Genomic DNA, 22,319 nt, shown 5'->3' with positions numbered 1-22,319 from the left:
TCCATTCCCAAATTTTTATTCTACTGCTTGAAATCACCCAGTGATTGTAACCATATAGCCTAAACTCTCACTGAGACTATCCCTAAAATTGTGGGGACCTGCTTGCAGTATCAGCAGGGATACAGCAGCAAAGGATCAGGGTTGGCTGGCCATGGTCTTTGGGTCAGGCCAGTGTGGATGTACTTTCTTGAGCTGTTAATGATGAGCAAAGATTGTCTATTGATTAGGAAGCAACAGGAACATGTGAAGCTAAAACTGTGAGATCATAAAAATGTGGTCCGTAACGAGGTTGATGTCCATTCATATTATTAGTGTGCACTTTTTGTTGTCTCATGGTGGGGATTCTGGCTTCCAGTCAAAGCAGCTAATGGTCTCACTGTAATTAATGGAAGAAAATCAGACTTGGATTAGAGAATAGATGTTACTTACTGGAGAAAACTGCATGTTTCACTATTTATTTATTCCTGTGGCCTTTTCAAAATGGGATAACTCACGATATAGAGACAGGGAGCTGTCAGTAGAGAGTTGATGAAATCACCTCTGAAAAATTGAGAGAGTAACTTATGATTTCAGATGCTTCTCTGTTAACTTTAATAAGAAACTTTCAGCTTGCACAAGCTACAGAAATGCTTTACATGCGTTTGGATACAATGAATACTACATGTATAGACAGGTAAGTATATATTTTGGGGACAACAGAAAATGTTTCTCATTTTTCTTGTGCATTGGATATTGATGCATTTTTGAAAAGGATCATCTGAAATCCTTGATAAACAGTTTGGTTCTGTACAAAATGTTTTTGGAGCTCTAGACTTCAGCCATCTGAAGAGAAGGTAAGGGACAGACTGACCACTTGCCTTTCTTCCCCCAGAAACTCTTTCCTGCAAGTCACTAGTCTGATTAGCTATACGGTGCAGCTATAAAAGCTATGACAACTCTTCCACATCCATACCCCCTTCTGTTATGTACTACTTTCTCCTCCCTATTGGCCTGAGGAAGGAAAGGTTTGGAAGTGGGTTTATGGGAAGATTGGCTAGCTGGAAAGGAGCAGTGGTGTTTCTGTGGTTTGAGTGGTCTGCATTGTGTAGAACTAAAATTACTGTGCAAAAATATGAAAACCTGTAGACTTGCACTAAGGTTTTTTTCAGTGCTTATTTTAGTAAGTCATTAGTCTCGTATATGCACCAGAACAAGAGAGACTGCACATTCATCCATAAAGGCTGGCTTTTGACTTTCAATTCAGTTTTTTTTGTATGAGCCAACATCGATCTCTATTTAATGCATTAATGACTACAGATTGAAGAGTTTGGGCTTATCTTTGAGATTTTCTTATAGATGGATTCTACTTGTTAATTAGGAGGTTGGGGGGGGTGTTTGTTGTTTTTCTTTGCAGTTCTGGTATTTAATAGAGCTTTCTTCTTTTAAAAAAAGGTTTATTAACTGGTTTTCCCACCACCTGAGTAACTTTCAGTTCCGTTGGAGCTGGGAAGATTGGTAAGTCAGTCTCTGTCTCCCGTCAGAACTTAAACCTTCAAACTTATCCAGCAAATGTCACAACATAGTGGTTCTGTTAACTGCTTTCCACTAACACTTTTGACCCCTCCCCCCCACCTGTTTATTACCATTCCTTGGTAGACAAGGTTGGTAACCTTCAGTCACTATAAAAACAATCCCAGTTTTCTGTAATGAATATCCAAGCAGTACTGTGTTCTGTAAACAGTGGAAACCTGATTTGCTTGTAGATATCACCTCAGTCAGTTGTTTGCAAGCTTTTCAGAAGGGTTCTCCTACTTATCAGTAATTTGCTTTGACTCTCCTTCTTTTTGGCTCCCTGCATTCATATATGCAACCTCACTTTCTGAGTGCCATCCTAACATGACACCCCCCCACACTCCCCCTGAATCTTGATCTTTTGGCTTCTAGCAGGAGCTCCCTGCACCCCCTCAGTGCCTAACCATAGCTTTCCCAAAGCCTTGTATTCCAGGTACCATGCCTTCTGTTTACTCCCATCCTGTCCTGCTCCCACATATAAAGAAAGATTACTTGGGGGCTTAGTCCTCCCTACAGTCTAACTTCTGCAGCCTGCTACCATACCTGCATCCCATAGTCAATGTGCCTAGGTGTCCCTGGGAAGAGGGGTGCAGCCCTGTATGCAATGCATTACTTCAGATTTACTTATGTCCCCTGTGCTGTGCCAATTGGGAGTTGGTGTTTACTGCTTATCAAGTTTATTCATGTTGACTGACCAAGTGGGAGCCTCCAAATAGCTGGTTTTTCATTGCCTGAATTCCCCTTGTTGGGAACTCCTTATCTTCAAATTGTATACACTGTAAAACATGAAAGTCTAAAACAGTCTGCTGACTAGGGAGTAATCTGCTGGTCAGCTGCTGTGGGTGATGCCTGTTTAGCTGGTAAGCAGAAATGCAGCTCCCAGAGTACAGAAAACAGGAGCAGTTAGCAGGGCAGTCAGCACACCAGGGAGCTCCAGACAGTATGGGGCTGTATAGCAATGGTGGTGATGTGCCACAGGACTCTGTCCCCAGCACTAATTGGAAACAACACCCCTGGTAAATTAAAAGCCTTGTTCCAGATGGAGCTTTAGAGGAAGAATGTAGCTGTTGAGGTCTTGGGCTGCAGGAATTGCCTGAAGCAGGAGGTAGTTGTGGTTTTGCTTGTGGGAGGTGTGCTCTGATCAAAGAGCAGAGTCACCAGGTAAAGGAGCTGCATAAGGAGGTGAGCAGGCTGTTGTAGCATTAGGGAAGGCAAATGGATCAACAGGGTCTGCGCAGAGACCTTGCAAAGATGAGAGCCTGAGCCACATAGTGCAAGAAAGAAGGGACAGCAAGAAGCTACACTTAAACCAGTGGTAGATGGAGATAACCAAGATGGGGGAGGCCAGAGACTTGTAACTTCTGGAGCAGGAGAAAGGTTCCTTCTCTGCCCTTAGATCTGAACTTACAGGATCAGTACAGTCCTGTAATAGCTAATGCAGGGGAATAGGCTCTGTAAGGGAGGCTTCAGAGCCAGCTGGGCATAAATTGTGCATTAGCACCAGGAGGAAGCAGTGGATGATAATGGTTGGGGATCCCTTTCTGCAGGGGATGGAGGCACCCATCTGCTGACCAGATGTGCTGTCATGGAAGGATTGTTTCTTGCTAAGGGCCCATATCCAGGATGGTTGTGGAGAGACTGTTAAGACTTGTCTGGCCCTTGGACTATTACCTCTTGCTGCTCATCAATGTGGGCACCAATAACACTGCCAGGGGAGACCTGGAATATATCAAGCTCTGGGAACAAAGGTGAGGGACATGGGTGATATTCTCAAACCTACATGAGGAGTGTATGCATTCTGTGAGTTAACAGCTAGTTGCATGGCTGGTGTTGCAGGCAGCACTTTGGCTTTTATGACTGTGGGTCCCTCTGAGGAATAAGGATTGCTAGGGAGAGCCAGGATCCATCTGACAAGGTGAGGCAAGAGCATCTTTGCCAACAGGCTTGCCAGCCTGGTGAGAATGACTTTCAACTAGGCATGTTGGGTGATGGAGTTCATACCATGAAGTGACATGAGGGAATGGAAAATGGGGTGGAAAGTACATGGGGTGGGGTAATGTGAGCGAGAAAGCACTTGGAAGGATAAAGCAGGACAAAAGGGCCCCCTTCAAGTGCCTGTGCACAAATGCACGCAGCCTGGGAAACAAAATACTAGAGCTCTGTTTGCAGATGAAGAACTCTGATGAGTAGCTGAGCTGTGGTGGGAGAGCTCATATAACCATAGTTCTGTAATGGATGGATTCAGACTCTTCAGAAAAGACAGGCAGGGAAGAAGAGGAGGGGAGTTGCCCTCTATGTGAAAGACCAGATTGAACACATGGACCTCTTCTATGGAATGGGCAACAGGCTGATTGAGAGCTTGGTCAAGATGGAAGGAGAGGCCAGTGAAGGTGACACCATGGTGGAAGTTACAGACTACTTGATCAGGATTATAAAGCGGTCAGTCATCTTTAAACAACTGGAGGAATTCTTTGGATCACAGACCCTGTTCTCTGTGGAGGACTTAAACCTCATTGACATTTACTGGAAGGGCAACACAGAGGGATGCAGGTAGTCAGGGAGATTTCTGGAAGGTGTCAGGAATAACTTCTTGACACAGGTACTGGATGGGCCAACCAGGAGTGACACACAGCTGAATCTGCTATTCACTAACAAGAACTGGTTGAGGATGTGATAATCAATGGCAGCCTTGGCTGTAGAGACCATGAAATAGTGGAGCTCAGGGTCCTGAGGAGAGTGAGGAAGGAGAGTAGCAGAGTACAGACCTTGGACTTCAGGAAAGCAGATGTGGTCTTATTCAGGAGATTGGTGGGGAAGATCCCATTAGAGACAGCTCTGAAAGGCAAAGGAACTCCAAAGACCTGCCAGGTCTTTAAGGACACCCTCCTCCAAGTATATGAATGGCCTATTGTATTGGGTTTGCATGGCAAGGTTTTGGTAGCAATGGGGGTTGCAGGGGTGGCTTCTGTGAGATGCTGCTAGAAGCTTCCCCTGTGTCCAAGAGAGCCAGTGCCAGCCAGCTCCAAGATGGACCCGCTGCTGGCCAAGCCCAAGCCCATCAGCAACAGTGGTAGTGCCTCTGGGGGAACATATTTAAGAAGGGGGGGAAGAAAAAAAAAAAGGCACACAGCATTTGCACCCAGAGAGAGGAGTGAGAACATGTGAAAACAACAGTGGAGAAGGAGGGGGAGGAGGTGCTGGAGCAGGGGAAGAGTGTGAGTCCTTCCCTTGAGGAGGAAGGAGCGTCAGAAAACAATGTGTGATGAACTGACCGCAACCCCCATTCCCTGTCCCCCTGTGCCACTTGGGGGGAGGAGGTAGAGAAATCAGAAGCAAAGTTGAGCCCGGGAAGAAGAGAGGGGTGGGGGGAAGGTGGTTTTTAAGATTTGGTCTTATTTCTCATTATCCTACTCTGATTTTGATTGGCAATAAATTAATTTCCCCAAGTCGAGTCTGTTTTGCCCATGACGATAACTGCTGACTGATCTCTCCCTGTCCTTATCTCAACCCATAAGCTTCTCACTATATTTTTCTCTCCCCTGTCCATCTGAGGAGGGGGAAATGATAGAGCAGCTTTGGTGGGCACCTGGAATCTAGTCAAGGTCAACCCACCACATCTATCCTGATACTCAGGAAAACAAGTAGGCCAGCTTGGCTAATCGGGGAGATAATAACTGAGATCCAATGCAAAAGGATGTGCACAGGAGGTGAAAGCAAGGACAGTCTACAAAGGAGGAATTTAGAAACATTGCCTGGGCGTGCAGGGATGATATTAGGAAAGCCAAAGCTCGACTTGAATCGAGATTTGTAAAGAAGATAAAGGGCAATGAGAGCTTCTGCTGCTACATTATCAGTAAAAGAATAAACAAGGAAAATGCAGGCCTGCAGCTGAATGGGGCAAGTGATTTAGTGACAGCAGAGATAACTAAGGTACTCAATGCCTTTTTTTTCCTCAGTCTTCACAAACATGGTCTTCCGAGTCTCTGCGCTTAGAGATAGTGTTCAAGGAGGGGAAGAATTACCAGTAGTGGAAGAGGATCAAGTTGGGAATCTCTTGAGAAATCTCAATCCATACAATTTCATGGGACCAAATAGGATGCACCTGAGGGTGCTGGGAGAGCTGGCTGATTTCATTGTAAAGCTGCTCTCTATTGTCTTTGAAAGGCTGTGTAGATCAGGAGAGGTCCCTGATAATTGGAGAAAGGCAAATGTTGCACCCATTTTCAAAAAAGGCCAACAGAACAATCTGTGGAACTATAAGCCTGTCAGTCTCACTTTGGTCCCTGGGAAAATCATGAAGCGAGTCCTCTTGGAACACATTTCTGAGCACAAAGGATAAGAAGGTGACTGGGAACAGTCAGTATGGATTTACCAAGGGTAATTCATGACTGACCAACCTCATTGCCTTGTATAACGAAAGGGCTAAATTTGTGGATGAGGGGAGAGCAGTGAATGTCATCCACCTTGACTTTAGAAAAGCTTTTTATGTGGTCTCCTATGCAATCCTTGTATCCAAATTGGATTGTCATCATCTAGATGGATGAAAATCTGTCTGGTTTGTCGGGCTCAGAGGGTAGTAGTTAATGGTTTGTACTTTACGTGGAGCCTGGTTACAAGTGGAGTACTACAGGGGTCAATCCTGGGACCTGTCCTGTTTAAGATCTTTATCAATTACCTGGAGGAGACAGAACGCACCCTCATCAAGCTTGCAGACAACACTACATTTGGGGGTGCAGTTGATATGCTGTTGTTCAGAGGGACCTATTCAGGCTGGAGAAATGGCCTGAGAGGAACCTCCCAAAATTCTACAAGGACAAATGCAGAGTCCTGTACTTTGAATGAACTAACCCCCTGCAATGGTGCAAAGGTTGTGGCATCTCCATCCTTGGAGGTTTTCAGAACTGATTGGACAAAACCCTGAGTGACTGTGTTTGAATTCATTGTTGACCATGCTTTGAGCAGGAAGTTGGAGTATGAAGCCTCCTGAGATTCTTTTCAACCTGAATAATTTTGAATTGTGATTATCCAGTGAATGTTCCCTACCTGTTGTATCAGACCAAAACAGATTAGAACACATATATATTTGTTAGAAATTATCGTGTGGGGGGTTTTTGGGTTGGTCTTTTTTGTTTGTTTGGTTGGGTTTGTTTTTCTTTGATAGGTCAGACTGTCTTATTCAGGACCTTGAGAAGCCCAAATCCAAATTTGTGAGAGAGGTTTTGGAAAAATGTATGAGGTAAGTAAGACTTACAAACATCTTGCTTTTGTAGTTACATTAAATTGAAGTTTGGCAAATGCTTTCAGGTAATGATGCATTCCTTTTAATGTGGCTCTTGTCTTAAGCATACGTATTTTCTCAGTTAACTTTTTTAGCTAAAGTCTGTTCTGTTGTCTTGCTCATTTTTGTTCTAGTGTATCTGTTGTAGGGCACCGCTTTTCCTAGCGGACTGGGGGACAAATAGGTGGAGCAAGTGGAGGTGACATCTTTCTAGGTACAAATTAAGAAGTCTTTACTTTTTCTTCTTGGGGATAGGTAAAAAGAGTTGATAACAGAGCAGGCAGGGAAAGAAAAAGAGTTCAGGTAATTTGCTGGAAAACAGTGGTTATTCACAGAAATAGGAGGGTTTATTATATCCCTAGTTTAAGATAAATAAGTATCTTGATTGTTCTGGGCATCTCCAATTCTCATTGACCTTAAAAAGAAGCTGCAAAAGCCCAATAGCTGTCAGGATTGGGCTAACGATTGTGGAAACGGGGGTTACAGGAGAGTACAAGAGCAAAATGTTCAAAGAACCTATGTAATTCAGTATTTTACATGGGAAAAGCTTATATGTTGTTTTGCGAGAGTTTAATATACGAAGTGTGAAATTGTTGTATTGCAAAAAGATTTCATTTTGTTTGTATCTCCCTTTGATTTTACTGTGAATTTAGTAGAGGAATTCAGTGTTTGTAAGGTAAAATGAAGCAATTAAGCCATTTGGTTTAATCTTCCCCCCCTGCTTTTAATACCAGTATTTTACCAGATGTCCCTGTAGCATCTTAGACTTGTGTGAGGATGAAATTCTAGTATTAAGCATCTACTAGAAAGTTTTGTTTAAGTTAGCTCTTGCTATCTGTCAGGAACTACCATTGCATTGAGTAAATGTTTTGATTTTTCTTTTTTTTTTTTTTGCACAGTCCAAATTAAACAATGAGGAAAAATACTTTAAATCAGTAAGTTGAGTCAGCCCTGATGATGATATACCATTATAATTCTACTGCTGTGAAACTTACTTTTGTAGGCTTTCCTACCATCAGCGAATAATAGACATTGTTCCTCCAAGCTTTTCTGTCCTCAGTCCTGCAAACCCAGTGTGTATTTACAAATATGGAGATGAAAGCAATAGTAAGTATTTAAGTTACTGAAACTTCAGTTCCAAGCAGATTGTTTCAAAGCAAGGGAATGTCCTAGCTCGTGTGTCAGGTCACTTAACTTCATGAAGGAGAACTCAGTTGAAATAAATATGCTTGATTTTGATCTAGTGCTGTGTCTGGATCTTTCTAATCTAAACCTTTTTTAAAAAATAAAAAAAAGTTAGCCGGATTAAGTTAAATCATGCTAAGGTGACTGCAGTCTAGGTGCTACGGCATTGCTTTGGTTTGCCAGGAGTCTAAAAAAAGAAAATTTAATTTATTTCCATCATTCAGGCAGAATACTGTGCAGAAATAAACGTAGCAAAAGATCACATGGACTTGTTTTTGAATGAATGGGGCACTTAACAATAAAAGATTTTACTAAACAAATTTGGTTTAATGACGCAAGCAGAGAGGCAGCAAATGATGTGAAGGATCTGTCATTATCATAAGTGAGAAAATGCAGGTAAGTATTGTATTTTCAAGAAGATGATGGAAATTAGAATGGAGTTTTAATCAGGGGAGTTATTCCCCCCTCAATTCTGAAGGTGCTAGAAAAGGGGCTTGAATTTGTGAAGAATAAGAAAACCATTGATTAATTTTATGGAATGGTCATGTGGACAGTGGTATTGGGAGCAGCAAGTTTTGAGGGTAGCTGGGAAGTATACATGCTTCTCTGAGAAAGACGCTGATGTAAAAATATTCATTCCATTCTAGACTTGAAAAAGATTATATGAACTTTCTGTTTTCATATAGGGTCTCTTCCTGGGTATACTGTAGCACTCTGTTTAACGATTGCAATTAAAAATAAGGCCAGTAACGATGAAATCTTCAACATTTTAAAAGATGTGCCTAATCCAAATAAGGATGACGATGATGGTAAGGACATCTGATATTAGGCATTGCAAGGTTGTCATTAGTTTTGCATCTAAACCATTTTGCTGTCCTGTAGTTATGTTTTCTGCTGCTAATTGAACTGTATGCTTTCCTTTCTAATAGTTGGTTTCAGTTTAACAATAAATGGAAGTAACATACAATTGTGTTTCTTCTGTTCTTGTCATATACAGAGATAGGTCTGTTCTAGTTAATAGAAGCAACCTAGCCTTTGATGTGGGTTCTGCTAATTATCCACAGAGGTGGCATGAAGGATTTTTAACGTTTTCCTTTGCCTTCAGCATTAGAGCTCATTTCATGGTGTCAGCTTTGTCTCAAAGATCCAGTGCCTTTGCCCTACTTAAGAGCTTGCCTCCTGTTGATATTGTCCCATAGCAGTTAAAGCTAGCACCCTGGCTATCTTAGCTTTCTCTAGATCTAAATGAAACTGGCATTCTCACAATAGGACTTTGTTCAAGTTCTTTCCAACTTTGCTGTTGGTCCAGCCACACCTAATGCTCAATTTCCAAAGCCAGTGTGCTCTTGGGGTCTGAAAGGAGTGTGAGCTACAGGTTTGAGGAGTGACCTTTAAAACATAGGGACAGTTTGGGTAATATTGTAATACTTGCAAGTGTTCTGTTATGCAGGCACAGAGCAGCAGTGAGCCTTTTTTTGCTTGAGAGCCAGTATTGTTGTCCTTGATTTGCTATAAAGACCACATAGTAATCAATGTTCCTTTTGTTACCCATTGTTGCCAGCAGGTCTACAGCAGTGTCCAGGGGATTCAGAACCATTCACCTCAAGTGTCCCACATCCCCTATGCACAATTGGTGCCCCCCTTCCCCAACCATTACAAATACCCAATCTCTGTATTATAATCATCTGCAGCTTCTTCTCTTCTCATCCATTTCCCCTTTCCCATGCTCTATGGCCTGCCTTGTCTCCAACCCAGTGCAGATTTCTACAGCGTCTTCAGCTGTTGTTCCCTGCTTCTCTTTATCAGTGCTGTTAGATGCCACTAGCATAGCTGTCTCTGCTGCTTTCTCGTTAACCTGGAACTATTTCTACATGTTTTCTCCATGATAGAGGGAAGTCCCAAGATCTGTACCTTTTAGAAGTTATTTACTAGCTCCCTGTTCAGCCTTGCAAAATCCAGTCGCTGAAACTTAATTTATTGTTTTAATTCATTTTACAAAAATTATCTCTAAAGATTTTGGAGCAACTTAAAACCTCTACTTGAAGTACTTATTGTTTTAACTTTAAATAACTTGCAGATGAAGGATTTACCTTCAATCCTTTGAAAATAGAAGTTTTTGTACAGACTCTGCTCCATCTAGCTGCGAAGTCTTTCAGCCACTCCTTCAGTGCTTTAGCTAAGTAAGTATGGTATGTGCGTTATTTTGGGGCTTACAGAACCATTTCATTCTGACAGTGAAGTGCCTGATAAAATAACTCATCTACAGGCTTCAGTAACATTTTAGATGCTACACAATGTGATGTGATGGTGTGTTTTGGGCAGAAGCAGTAACACTACTAAAAGGAAGGCAATGTGAAAACTAGGTTACATAGCTGAATGGAGTTATTAACAAGACCATACATATCTTAAGCATGTTGATTGCATTAGGGTGAAGGTTCTGTCTGCTTTAAGTCTCTTGCAGGTATAAAGGTACATATCAATTTGGGAGTTTCCTGTTGTCACGTCTGGGCATATCGGTGTTCTTCACCTGAGCATGACATGAGTACATCCTTGGATGTCTGTGATTCTACCAGTAGCCCTGTAGAGGTTCTAAAATAGAGACTGTTCGGTACTCAGTCACTGCACAGAAGCAATTAGATCTTTCCCTGGAGTTTAATGTTGGCAGAAAGTGTGAGAGGAAACATACGTCTGTGCAGTGGAGAATGTTGTAAATGTCTGTTATTGAAATAAATAAAAAAATAATTTTTTTTCTCAGATGCAAATGTTACTCCTGAAATTGAGCTGAAATAAATCCCCTTGTACCCTTCATTGTAGCCTACAAAGATGTCTTTCAACCCAGCTCTCACCTTGCTTTTGTTACTAGCAAAAGGTATTGTGCTATGAGTTAGTTGCCTGCACAAGCATACTGCTGTTGGGTTGTACTGTTGTGTTTAAATCAATCAATAACAGGCAGGTTAGTCAGTTTAAAAAAAACAAACGGGGAGGTAATTTGTGTGGCAGTTAATCAACTTATTAAGCGTGTAGATATTTCTGTATGTAACTCCTGATTATGAAAACTTAATCTACCTAAAATATAAAGAGGAATATAAATAGGAAGACTTAAGTAATCTTTCGAACAAGTGTGGTGTGTTATGATTCTTTATGCATACTATTGCAAAGTCTTGAGAAACACCCACTGTGTAATGAAAAATATCCTAGCTAGTGTCTGGATTAGCTGCTTGCAAATCTATTACATCCTCTTAATGTTAGTTTCTAAATCAAACAAATGAGGCACTCTGTCTATACTTTCCTTTGAAAGAGGAAAGTTATTGCTCAAGCCATGGGTTCTCTTTTTTTGGGATTTCATTTGCATTACTGAACTTTATTTGGACTTACAAAGTCCATGAGACAAAGAGCTGTTACCTGACTGGAAATTGGAGCTGAAAATGGTCACAGTGCAGCAGATAGCTTATTGCCTATCCTGGAGGTGCTTGCAAGCGCTTGACTGCTTTGTGATGCTAATGAATTTTATGTTTAGAAGACCCCAAAGAATAATGGGAGAGGAGTACTGCTGCAGCTGGCTTTAAAATGTACTTACTTTAGTTTGCCCTATTCTTCCTTAACTGTCCAGCAGCACATTATGCTACTAGTATCTGAAGTGCTGGGAAGCCACCATAGAGTGGATCAGGTGGTTTGTTTCTTTGCTGTGTATTCTGTATTCCAAAGACTGATGTGTATTTAAATGTACAAAGCCATATAGTGTATGCATGGGGGGAACCTTTCCTAAACCCTTTTGGCTGGCTCCATCTGGAGCATCACAGAGAAGGAACAGCTGGTAGACTAGGTCATTTTAAAATTAATCATTTGCTGAGTGTCCTGAGGGACAAGTGATATTGCTTCATATTGAGTGACTGCATACCTCCCATGACAGTATCATGTCCTCTACAGTGTATTGCAACCAGTATGACTCAAAATCAATTAAGTTGGTGGGTTTAAAAAAAAAAATATCAACCCACAACTTCTTAAATATACCTAAGCAATATAAAATTTATTCTAGAATATTTTTGGAGTGCGTGCTCTTAAACACATGCTTTAACTTCTAGAGGATTGACTGCAACTGTTTAATCAAAATGAGATGAAAATAACTTATTTTTGACACTGCATACTTGATGCCGTTAAACTGTCTCAGTATGAAAGAGGTGGTCGTGTCTTACTGAATTATTTTTCTATTTATACAACTTTATATACTTTACAAACATAAAAGCTTGATTTTTGTCTGCACATGGAAGATTTATGACAATGGTTTATAACAACCGATGGTCACTAGCCTACAGTCAGTAACATAAGCACAAGTCTTATGAGGAGTGGCTGAGGGAACTGGGCTTGTTCAGTCTGGAGAAGAGGAGGCTGAGGGGAGACCTTATCGCTCTCTACAACTACCTGAAAGGGGGTTGTGGTGAGGTGGGTGTTGGTCTCTTCTCCCAAGTAACTAGTGATAGGACGAGAGGAAATGGCCTCAAGTTGCGCCAGGGGAGGTTTAGATTGGATATTAGGAAAAATTTCTTCACCGAGTGGTCAAGCATTGGAACAGGCTGCCCAGGGTGGTGGTGGAGTCGCCATCTCTGGAGGTGTTCAAAAAACGTGTGGATGTGGCGCTTCGGGACATGGTTTAGGGGACATGGTGGCGTTGGGTTAATGGTTGGACTTGATCTTGAAAGTCCTTTCCAACCTTAATGATTCTGTGATAAGGAACAGGACTGTTTATTCAGAGCTATAGTGGTTTCACTGCTGCATATCAACAAGGTCAAAAAGAGCCATTTAAACTTTATAGCTACATTACATAAACTGGGCTGTGAATACTGACATAGGAGTCAGCTTAATTCTACTAGTAGATGCTCTCAGTGCTTTCCTCAGTAGAGGGGAGATTGAATAATGGTCTATGGTTATGGAAACACCTATCAGTAGTCAAAGTCCAAGGCACAAAAAGCAGCAAATTTCACTCTGCCTGCATATAGATAAGCACACCAAGCAGCAGAGTTCTCTCCTGCATTTAAAAGCATGAGAACTGTAGCCTAGCTTTGAGGAGTAAGTTTGCCCCCGAGGCAGGGTTACATTGCTTTTAGGAGTTGTCTTGTCTCTGCAACCTTTTAAACTCAGGACAGTTCTATTTGTCAGGGGGCAGCCTTTCCAGAATTGTTGCAGATTGTCCAAAAGAAAATGTTGGGGCCATCTAAACCACTTACTATGTGTCTCCTGCTTCATTACCCTGATCCTAACTCCTCCATTGACTACTTATATTTCTTTAAAGGTTTCACGAAGTCTTCAAAGTACTTGCTGAAAGTGATGAGGGGAAACTCCATGTCCTGAGAGTTGTGTACGAGGTTTGGAAGAATCATCCACAGGTAAGAGCATCAATGACAGATATTTGTTGAAGTTTCTACTCACAGAAAGTCACATTAAAATATAAAGCATTACAATTTCCTTTGTTTACTTAAAAAGACTGTCTATTGTCTATTTGTATTTAAAATAATTGAAGTTGTGTTTACAACTGTTAAGTGTCTTAAACCGGACATCAAATTTATTCTCTATCAGTGAGACTTTCACATTAAAAGTTCAGTGTAGAAGACTTTCATCTTTGTGCTATGCTCTGGTTTACAAGAGAATAACTTAAAACTCAAACAAACCCAACCCAACCTTGTTTTTCTTCCAAATTTCAATTCTAGAACAGCATTCTCATGCTTTATGCTTTTTAAGATGTAGATCTTGTAACACAGAAGTAGGCTGAAGAGAGAACCTGGTTAGTAAGTTAGTAGGCAAAAAGAGAGAACCTGGTTATTTAGCACTTGTGTGGTTTTTCACTAGCAATCACAATGAGCCACAAAGACCAGGTTGGAAACAGTGTTATGCACAGACAGAGAAAGTAAATCTGCTCTCAACCAACGTTCAGAACAGATTTGTCTGTGACACTACCATGGTTAAAGTTCATTCCTGTATCTGATGAAATAATGTGCTGAAAGAACTATGAAAAATACCTCAGTTGTTTAAAACATGCAATTTCTTCACAGCAGTTGTTGTTTCCCCATGTTGTCATTGTTTTATAAATGGAGATCAGTAAGAAACTTGCATTCAATTTTTCTACATTAGTTATTTGGACATTTCTCCCTGGTGTGTTTGTAATATATGATCTTATGTCTGGAAGCAATTGGTGCCTCAGTTGCATGAGCCAGACTTCCAAAAGTAATCTCATTGAGTGCTGGAGAATCCTTGCATCGGCTGCTGGGCCTAAGGCCCATTTTTTTAGGGTTACTAAAAGATTACTTTTAATAGTCTTAAAAGTCAGGTCCTGAAAGAGAGATAAGATATTGTAAAATAGCTTCTTAAATAAAAGGAACAAAACAAGCAGAGATTAAATATATATGTATATATAACAATTCCTACCTGAAATATCAACCTTTAAATTATGGATGGTCACAGCCTCAACTATTTTCTGGAGGCACAAAGGCTTTGATGTCGTAAAGGGAAACTTTAACATCAAGACTGAATACTTTCACAAATTCCTATGTCTGTGTTACATGAAGGCTCAAACTAGGTAATCTGGATAATGCCAGGATTAATTTTTTTAAGACAAATGCATATAGGAAGCAATCTTGGAAATTGAGAAATGAGTTCTGAGTTCTCTGATTCATTCCATTAATTTAGTTTTCTACCTTAAATTGAGCTTTGTTACGCTTCCCTATTCTATTTGAGAATGGATGATTATGAGAATAAATATGTTGCAGGTTGAGTTTCTTAGGTATTGTGGTATGGAGTACATGAATAATTAAGATGGGCCCTTTCTTCTGAACGGCACAAAGCTGTTCTAATCACAAGATAGTTTTTGTAGCTACCTGCTTGATTTTCCCATAAGCCTCATCAAGGTAGGGTCCTGTAGTAAATACTTTCATACAGTGTTGGTTTCATTCCAAAATGAAGAGGTCCTGTAGGAAAGAGCATATGGTTGTGTTTGGGGACTGTTGCAGTCCAAGGAGAGTAGGCTAGCAGTTGCTGTTACCTTATGGTTATGTAACAGGAACGTGTCTTCTGGTTGGATACTCCAATGTTGACTATTAGGACTTGCATCTCTGATGCCTTGTCTCAAAATTAAGTTCTTGTATTTTTGCTCTTGGGAATAGCAGAAGTACTCACTTGAATGAAAAGTGACATCATCACTCTCATGAGGAGTAAAGATGACTTGTTAAAATGTGAATGCATACTTGGCATGATTGATGCAGCTCCCCTAGTCTGAGCATTTTTAGGTTCAGCAAATGAGATGTCTGCTTTAAGCAGTACTAGCTTCCTAAAGTGTTTGAAATCACCTATTAGTTTGACTAATGTATTTGCAAAGTTGCAAACTTGACTCTAATAGCTTTTCATACAACCCAGCACTGGTTGTACCTTAGCCCACAGTAATTTCACAGACTCCATGTTGCAGCAGGTAAACTTGACCATTTTTTGTGGTAGGAATGACCATCTTGTCTTTCCCAAAATGTAGATGATTGCTGTTCTTGTGGATAAGATGATTCGAACACAGATTGTTGATTGCGCTGCAGTAGCAAACTGGATCTTCTCTTCAGAACTTGCACATGATTTTACTAGGTAACAAGTGTGGAATTTCTGTCTTCAGTTGGTTTTTACCTGAATTTTTATTTTAAATGGTTAGAATCCATTTTTTTAAAACTTAAAATAATTGTAGTTTTTACTTTCATTGTTTTGATTTAAACTCTACATAAAATGGTGTTGCTTCCCTAAAACACAAACTTTAGTATTTTCCTCTGAGCTGCAGTGTGCATTTCTATATCCTGCAAAAAGCTATGCTAGCAAGATTCATGCAAGTAGCCTGTAAGTTTGCCAAAGTGGAAGGAGAAGCTCTAGGACCATTTCTGGACAAGAACCATTAACCTTATTGTATAACTGCTAGCCTGGTGGAGTCTTGGCTTGCACCTAGGGCATGTATCCTGCATCACCCTCAGATATATTGTTTATTGAGAGTGGGAAAAATGCTCAGACCTGGCAGTTTGATGCTAGTAGTGTTACAGAATGATTCTGAAATAAAGTGCTGGTTTGGTAATTCAGTGCAAAGTACAGGTAAGAAATGAGTGATATGCTTTCTTAATATTGAGTGTTTGCTCACTCCAGTAGATGTCCTAGGTAATAATGATGAAGTGTTTGTAAATTTCCCCCAGATCAGTGTTGTGCGCTTCTCTATTTGTTTATTCGTTTAACTTGCTCTGTAACAATAGAAAGTTGCCCTGTTTCTGATGGTTTGAGTAAGAAGAGTTGAGAGTTATAGCAACCTGTGCATTTTCTGTCTTGGAACAGTGTGCAATTTACTGTTTTGGGTTCTGCATCTTTCATAGGTTCTATGTCTGGGAAATCTTACATTCCACAATTCGTAAAATGAACAAGCACGTACTGAAGATTCACAAAGAACTGGAGGAGACTAAGGCAAGATTGGCAAGACAGCACAAAAGAGTAATTTTTAAATTTTTTTTTATACATATATTTGACACTAAGTAACCTGCAGGCTGTCACGTTTCAGACCGACACTCAATTGGTTCTTGGAGAGGCTGAATAAAAATACTGTCAGGAGGCATATCTACACATGTTGCCATCTATAGTTCTAGGACGCTAAAGTTGACACACTTTTCGTATGTTTTTTTAAAGGCTGTTAGAGCCTGAGAGTTCAGTGAAGTCTTTAAAGAAGTTCATGTGCATTTGCACCATTCAAGGTTTTTCTCCAAGTTTTTTCTCTAAGTTTTTGTTCCAACGTGAGCTTCTTTCGCTCTGTTTTTTGAATCTTGGTTCATATTACATTATTGGGTAGCAATAGGAACAGTCAAATTCATATTCAAGTTTACTGTAGGTTCTGTTACTTTCAATTTTTACTAGTAAGTAGTCATTTAGGACCTCGTATATTGTGTGGAGAAGTGCATGGAAACAGCTAACTCATTGAGAAGCAGAGATAGTTGTTGCTGTTCTTTTAACAGATGCTGCTGGATTCAGACAGTTGCATCTGCCTTTTGCTTCTCTTGGATTTTATTTTTTAATGTCCTTGTATAACCTAGACTACTATTTACAGTGAGATGACTATCAAATATTTTTAGACGCACTGTGTGGACTCTTAAGTCCTAAGTGATAGTAGAAGCTTGTTATTCCTGGACAAGCAGCTGGGTTACTGGGATTTTGTAATGCACTTGGGAAAAGAAGGTGCTTTCTGTGCCTTCCCCATCTGACTCTTTTATGGCACCAAATACTTTCAATGTCCCTAGCCAGCCACTCCAGTCTAATTAGTCCTTTTTTAAATTCACTTTTGGCTATTTTGGGGCTTCAGCTCTAAGTAATGATGCTGTAAAGTACAGTGAGAGTGGTATCTCCTGTAGCAGCCCCAGAGGGCAGGACCCAAGACAGTTTGGTTGACTACAATATTTAATCCTGATATCAAATGAAGCCAATTTATAGAAATTATCTTAGTTTCAAAGAGAGTATTTCCTTGTTGATCTATGGTCTTCTAGTACCTGCACAAAACACTAGGCTACTTCTAAATCTTTGGCCTAGGCTAACATCAGAACTTTGCACAACATGGAACAGATGCAGGATCATGCAAAAAATGTCACCAGCACAAGTAATTTCCTATGAGCATCAGATGAGAGATCACTAGGACCTCCATGGTTTGCTGATGTCAGTTCATCCCAACTCTTTCAGCTCTTTTCCTTGCTCATTCCCAGCAACAGCCACAGTAGCTGCTTACCTCCTCAATTTATGTTCATCAGCAATTAACAAATGTTTGTGCATATTGAAGAGCTATTCATTGATTTCACTGTGAGGCAAAGAGATTGTCTGGTATCATTCAATGGATATGCCTATGTTTTTGTTTCTGTACTGTCTTCTAGCTGCAGCTCTTGAGCACTGAGTGCTTTAAAGGGCAGTGTTATGCCATAAGATAACTTTTGTAAGTAAATGTATTGGGTCTGGCTGGGGTGGAGTTAACTTTCCCCATAGCAGCCCTCATAGTGCTGTGCTTTGTAGCTAGAAGGGTGTTGATAACATGCCAGTGTTTTGGCTACTGCTGAACAGTGCTCCCACAGCATCAAGGCTGTCTCTCCAACCCCCCCACCCCAAAGTCCAGTAGGCTGGGGGTGGGCAAGATCTTGGGAGGAGACAGAGCCAGGACAGCTGACCCAAAGTGACAAAAGGGATAAAAAGGGATAAAAAGGGATATTCCATACTATATGACACTGTGCTCAGCAATAACAGCTAAGCTGAGGGGGGGGGAATTCGTTATTAAGGCATTTGTCTTCCAAAGCAACCGCTATGCGCACTGAGGCCCTACTTCCCAGGAAGTGGCTGGATATTGCCTGCTGATGGGAAGTAGAGAACAAATTTTTTTGTTTGTTTCCTTTGATTCTTCCCACAGACTTTGCTTTTCTTTATTAAACTGCCTTTATCTCGACCCACAAGCTTTTAATCTTATTTTCTTCCCCTGTCCTGCTGAGGAGGGAAAGTGATAGAATGGCTTGGTGGGCACCTGGCAGCTAGACAACGTTAACCCACCACAGTAAAGTAGACAAAATATGAATAGTTCTGTAAGCAGATGCTTTACCAGATTGCATTTCCTCATTGAGGATATAAAATGTCAAATATTGATGGCCCCAGTGCTAAGTTATGGGATGAGACCAAGGCCTGCCTGCCCCTAGGGCAGTTAACAGTGTCCACTGGTCCTTGAGCATTTAGTCAGGGGAGGGGGTATGATCCTGTGGTGAAGAAAATGTCAAAATTCTCAATTACTACAAATTCTCAAGTCCTCCTGCTTTAAATATTGCGGTAATTCAGAGTTGTCAGAGTATCTTTCAAGTTACTAGCTTGCATTCAAAAATATAAATTGCAAGTGTGATTTGCATACAGTAGGTGAGTTAGCACATGGTCCTATTTTTGTCTTAAGTTGCACATAGTCTTTTTAGAAAAAAAATTATGTTTATAGCTGTTAATTTATGGTTATTATCACAGAGAAACAACCCTGTGAGACTGAAGCGATATCTGTAACTGAATGTATTGAATGTGCCTTACTCTATCAGATTCCCCCTTTCTTGCTATACATCATTTAATTACAGAATGACTGAGGTTGGAAGGGACCTCTGGAGGTCATATTGTCCAATCCCCCTGCTCAAGTAGGGCCACCTAGAGCTGGTTGTCCAGGAACATATCCAGATGGTGTTTGAATATATCCAAAGAGGAAGACTCCACAAGCTCTCTGGGCAACCTATTGCAGTGCTCAGGCACCCTCACAGTAAAAAAAGTGTTTCCTTATGTTCAGATGCCACCTTCTGTGTTTCAGTTAGTGCCCATTGCCTCTTGTTCTGTCACTAGACACCAATGGAAAGAGCCTGGCTCCATCTTCTTTGCACCCTCCCTTCAGGTATTTATATATATTGATAAGATCCCCTCTGAGCGTTCTGTTCTCTAGGCTAAACAGTCCCAGCTGTCTCAGCCTTTCCTCATTGGAGAGATGCTCCAGTCCCTTAATCATCCTTATGGCCCTTCACTGGACTCTACTATGTCCATCTCTCTCTTGTACTGAGGAGCCCAGAACTGGACACAGCACTCCAGGTGTGGCCTCACCAGTGCTGAGCAGAGGGGAATAATCACCTCCCTCAACCTGCTGACAATACTTTGCCTAATGTAGCCCAGGATACCATTATCCTTCTTTGCGGCAAGGGCACATTGCTGGCTCATGTTCAGCTTGGTGTCCGTCAGGACCCCCAATTTCTTTTCTGCAAAGCTTCTTTCCAACTGATCAGCTCGCAGCACGTACTGATGCATGGGGTTGTTCCTCCCCAGGTGCAGAACTGGACACTTCCCCTTGTTGAACTGCATGAGGTTCCTGTCAGCCCATTTCTGCAACCTGTCAAGGTCCCTGGGGATGGTAGCACAACCCTCTGGTGTATCAGCCACTCCTTCTAGTTTTGTGTCATCAGCAAACTTGCCGAGGGTACACTCTGCCCCATGATCCAGGTCATTACTGTTGAACAGGACTGGAACCAGTACTGACCCCTGGGGTACACCACTAGTTACTGGCCTCCAACTAGATTTCATACCCTCTGGGCATGGCTATTCAGCCAGTTTTCAGTCCACCTCAATGTCTGCTTATCCAGTCCATACCTCAACAGCTTCTCTATGAGATCTGATGGGAGACAGCGTCAAAGGCCTTGTGAAATTAAGGTAGACAATATCTGCTGCTCTCCCCATGCCTACTAAGCCAGTCATTTCACCATAGAAGGTTATCATAGAATCATTAAGGTTGGAAAAGACCTTTAAGATTATCAAGTCCAACCATCAACCCAACACCACCATTCCCACTAAACCATGTCCTAAAGTGCCACGTCTACAAGTTTTCTGAACACCTCCAGTGATGGTGACTCCACCACTTCCCTGGGCAGTCTGTTCCAATGCTTGACCACTCTTTCAGTAAAGAAATTTTTCCTAATAGCCAATCTAAACCTCCTCTGGCGCAACTTGAGGCCATTTCCTCTCATTCTGTCGATAGTTACTTGGGAGAAGAAACCAACACCCACCTCACCACAACCCCCTTTCAGGTAGTTGTAGAGAGCGATAAGATCTCCCCTCAGCCTCCTCTTCTCCAGACTGAACAACCCCAGTTCCCTCAGCCGGTCCTCAGAAGACTTGTTCCCCAGACCCCTCACCAGCTTTGTTGCCCTTCTCTGGACATGGTCCAGCACCTCAGCATCCTTCTTGTAGTGAGGGGCCCAAAACTGAACACAGTATTTGAGGTGTGGCCTCACCAGTGCTGAGTACAGGGGTACAATCACTTCCCTACTCCTGCTGGCCACACTATTCCTGATATAGGCCAGGACGCTGTTGGCCTTCTTGGCCACCTGGGCACACTGCCGGCTCATGTTCAGCCGGCTGTCAACCAACACCCCTAGGTCCTTTTCTGCCGGGCAGCTCTCCAGCCACTCCTCCCCAAGCCTGTAGCATTGCATGGGGTTGTTGTGGCCGAAATACAGGACCTGGCACTTGGCCTTATTAAACCTCATACAATTGGCCTCTGCCCATCGATCCAGCCTGTCCAGATCCCTCTGCAGAGCCCTCCTACCCTCCAGCAGATCAACACTCCCACCCAACTTGGTGTCATCTGCAAACTTACTGAGGCACCACTCAATCCCCTCATCTAGATCATCGATAAAGATATTAAACAAGACCGGCCCCAGAACCAAGCCCTGGGGAACACCACTTTTGACTGGCCGCCAGCTGGATTGAACGCCATTCACCACAACTCTCTGGGCTCAGCTGCCCAGCCGGTTCTTCACCCAGCGAAGAGTACACCTGTCTAAGCCACAAGCCGCCAGCTTCTCCAGGAGAATGCTGTGGGAGACGCTGTCAAAGGTTTTACTAAAGTCCAGGTAGACAACATCCACAGCCTTTCCCTCATCCACTAGGTGGGTCACCTGGTCATAGAAGGAGATCAGGTTGGTCAAGCAGGACCTGCCTTTCATGAACCCATGCTGGCTGGGTCTGAGCCCTTGGTTGTCCTGCACATGCCCTGTGAGTGCCCTCAAGATGAACCTCTCCATAATATTCCCCGGTACCAAGGCCAGACTGACAGGCCTGTATTTCCCTATATCCTCCTTCCGGCCTTTCTTGTAGACGGGCGTCACATTGGCAATCCTCCAGTCTTCTGGGACCTCCCCTGTTAACCAGGACTGCTGATAAATGATGGAGAGTGGCTTGGCAAGCTCCTTCACCAGCTCTCTCAGTACTCTTGGGTGGATCCCATCAGGCCCCATAGACTTGTGGGTGTCCAGGTGGCTTAACAGGTCCTTCACTATTTCCTACTGGATTATGGGGAGTTTATTGTGCTCTCCATCCCTGGCTTCCAGCTGAGGGGGCTGAATACCCTGAGGATACCTGGTCTGGCTATTAAAGACTGAGAGAAAGGCGGCATTAAGTGCCTCAGCCTTTTCCTCATCCTTGGTGATAATGTTCCCCCCCTGCATCCAATAAAGGATGGAGATTCTCCTTGGCTCTCTCTTTGTTGTTAATATATTTGTAAAAGCATTTTTTGTTATCCTTTACGACCGTGGCCAGATTGAGTTCCAGCTGGGCTTTTGCCTTTCTAATTTTCTCTTTCCATGACCTAACGAGATCCTTGTACTCTTCTTGAGTTGCCTGCCTCCACAACCTCTCTGGGCAGCCTGTTCCAGTGCTCCGTCACCCTCACAGTAAAGAACTTCTTCCTCATGCTGAGGTGGAACTTCCTGTGCTGCAGTTT

At 42.1% G+C, this 22,319-nt stretch overlaps 1 protein-coding gene across 1 annotated transcript in view; it reads left to right on the top strand.

Annotated features, from left to right (window-relative positions):
* LOC309415208 (nuclear cap-binding protein subunit 1-like) overlaps positions 1 to 22,319 on the top strand; it is a gene marked incomplete at both ends in the record, with an annotated part of 87,982 nt that overhangs the window by 36,865 nt on the left and 28,798 nt on the right. The window contains 9 exons of the mRNA XM_082012659.1: positions 609 to 673; positions 1,432 to 1,494; positions 6,713 to 6,787; positions 7,833 to 7,936; positions 8,701 to 8,823; positions 10,092 to 10,194; positions 13,302 to 13,395; positions 15,525 to 15,628; positions 16,390 to 16,504. Coding sequence (XP_081868785.1) covers positions 609 to 673; positions 1,432 to 1,494; positions 6,713 to 6,787; positions 7,833 to 7,936; positions 8,701 to 8,823; positions 10,092 to 10,194; positions 13,302 to 13,395; positions 15,525 to 15,628; positions 16,390 to 16,504 — 846 coding nt within the window. The remainder of the gene's footprint in view (positions 1 to 608; positions 674 to 1,431; positions 1,495 to 6,712; positions 6,788 to 7,832; positions 7,937 to 8,700; positions 8,824 to 10,091; positions 10,195 to 13,301; positions 13,396 to 15,524; positions 15,629 to 16,389; positions 16,505 to 22,319) is intronic.

The sequence above is a fragment of the Phaethon aethereus genome, assembly GCF_964289735.1.
Source record: "Phaethon aethereus genome assembly, chromosome: W".
Taxonomy (NCBI): domain Eukaryota; kingdom Metazoa; phylum Chordata; class Aves; order Phaethontiformes; family Phaethontidae; genus Phaethon; species Phaethon aethereus.
This window is presented reverse-complemented; position numbering and strand designations above follow the sequence as displayed.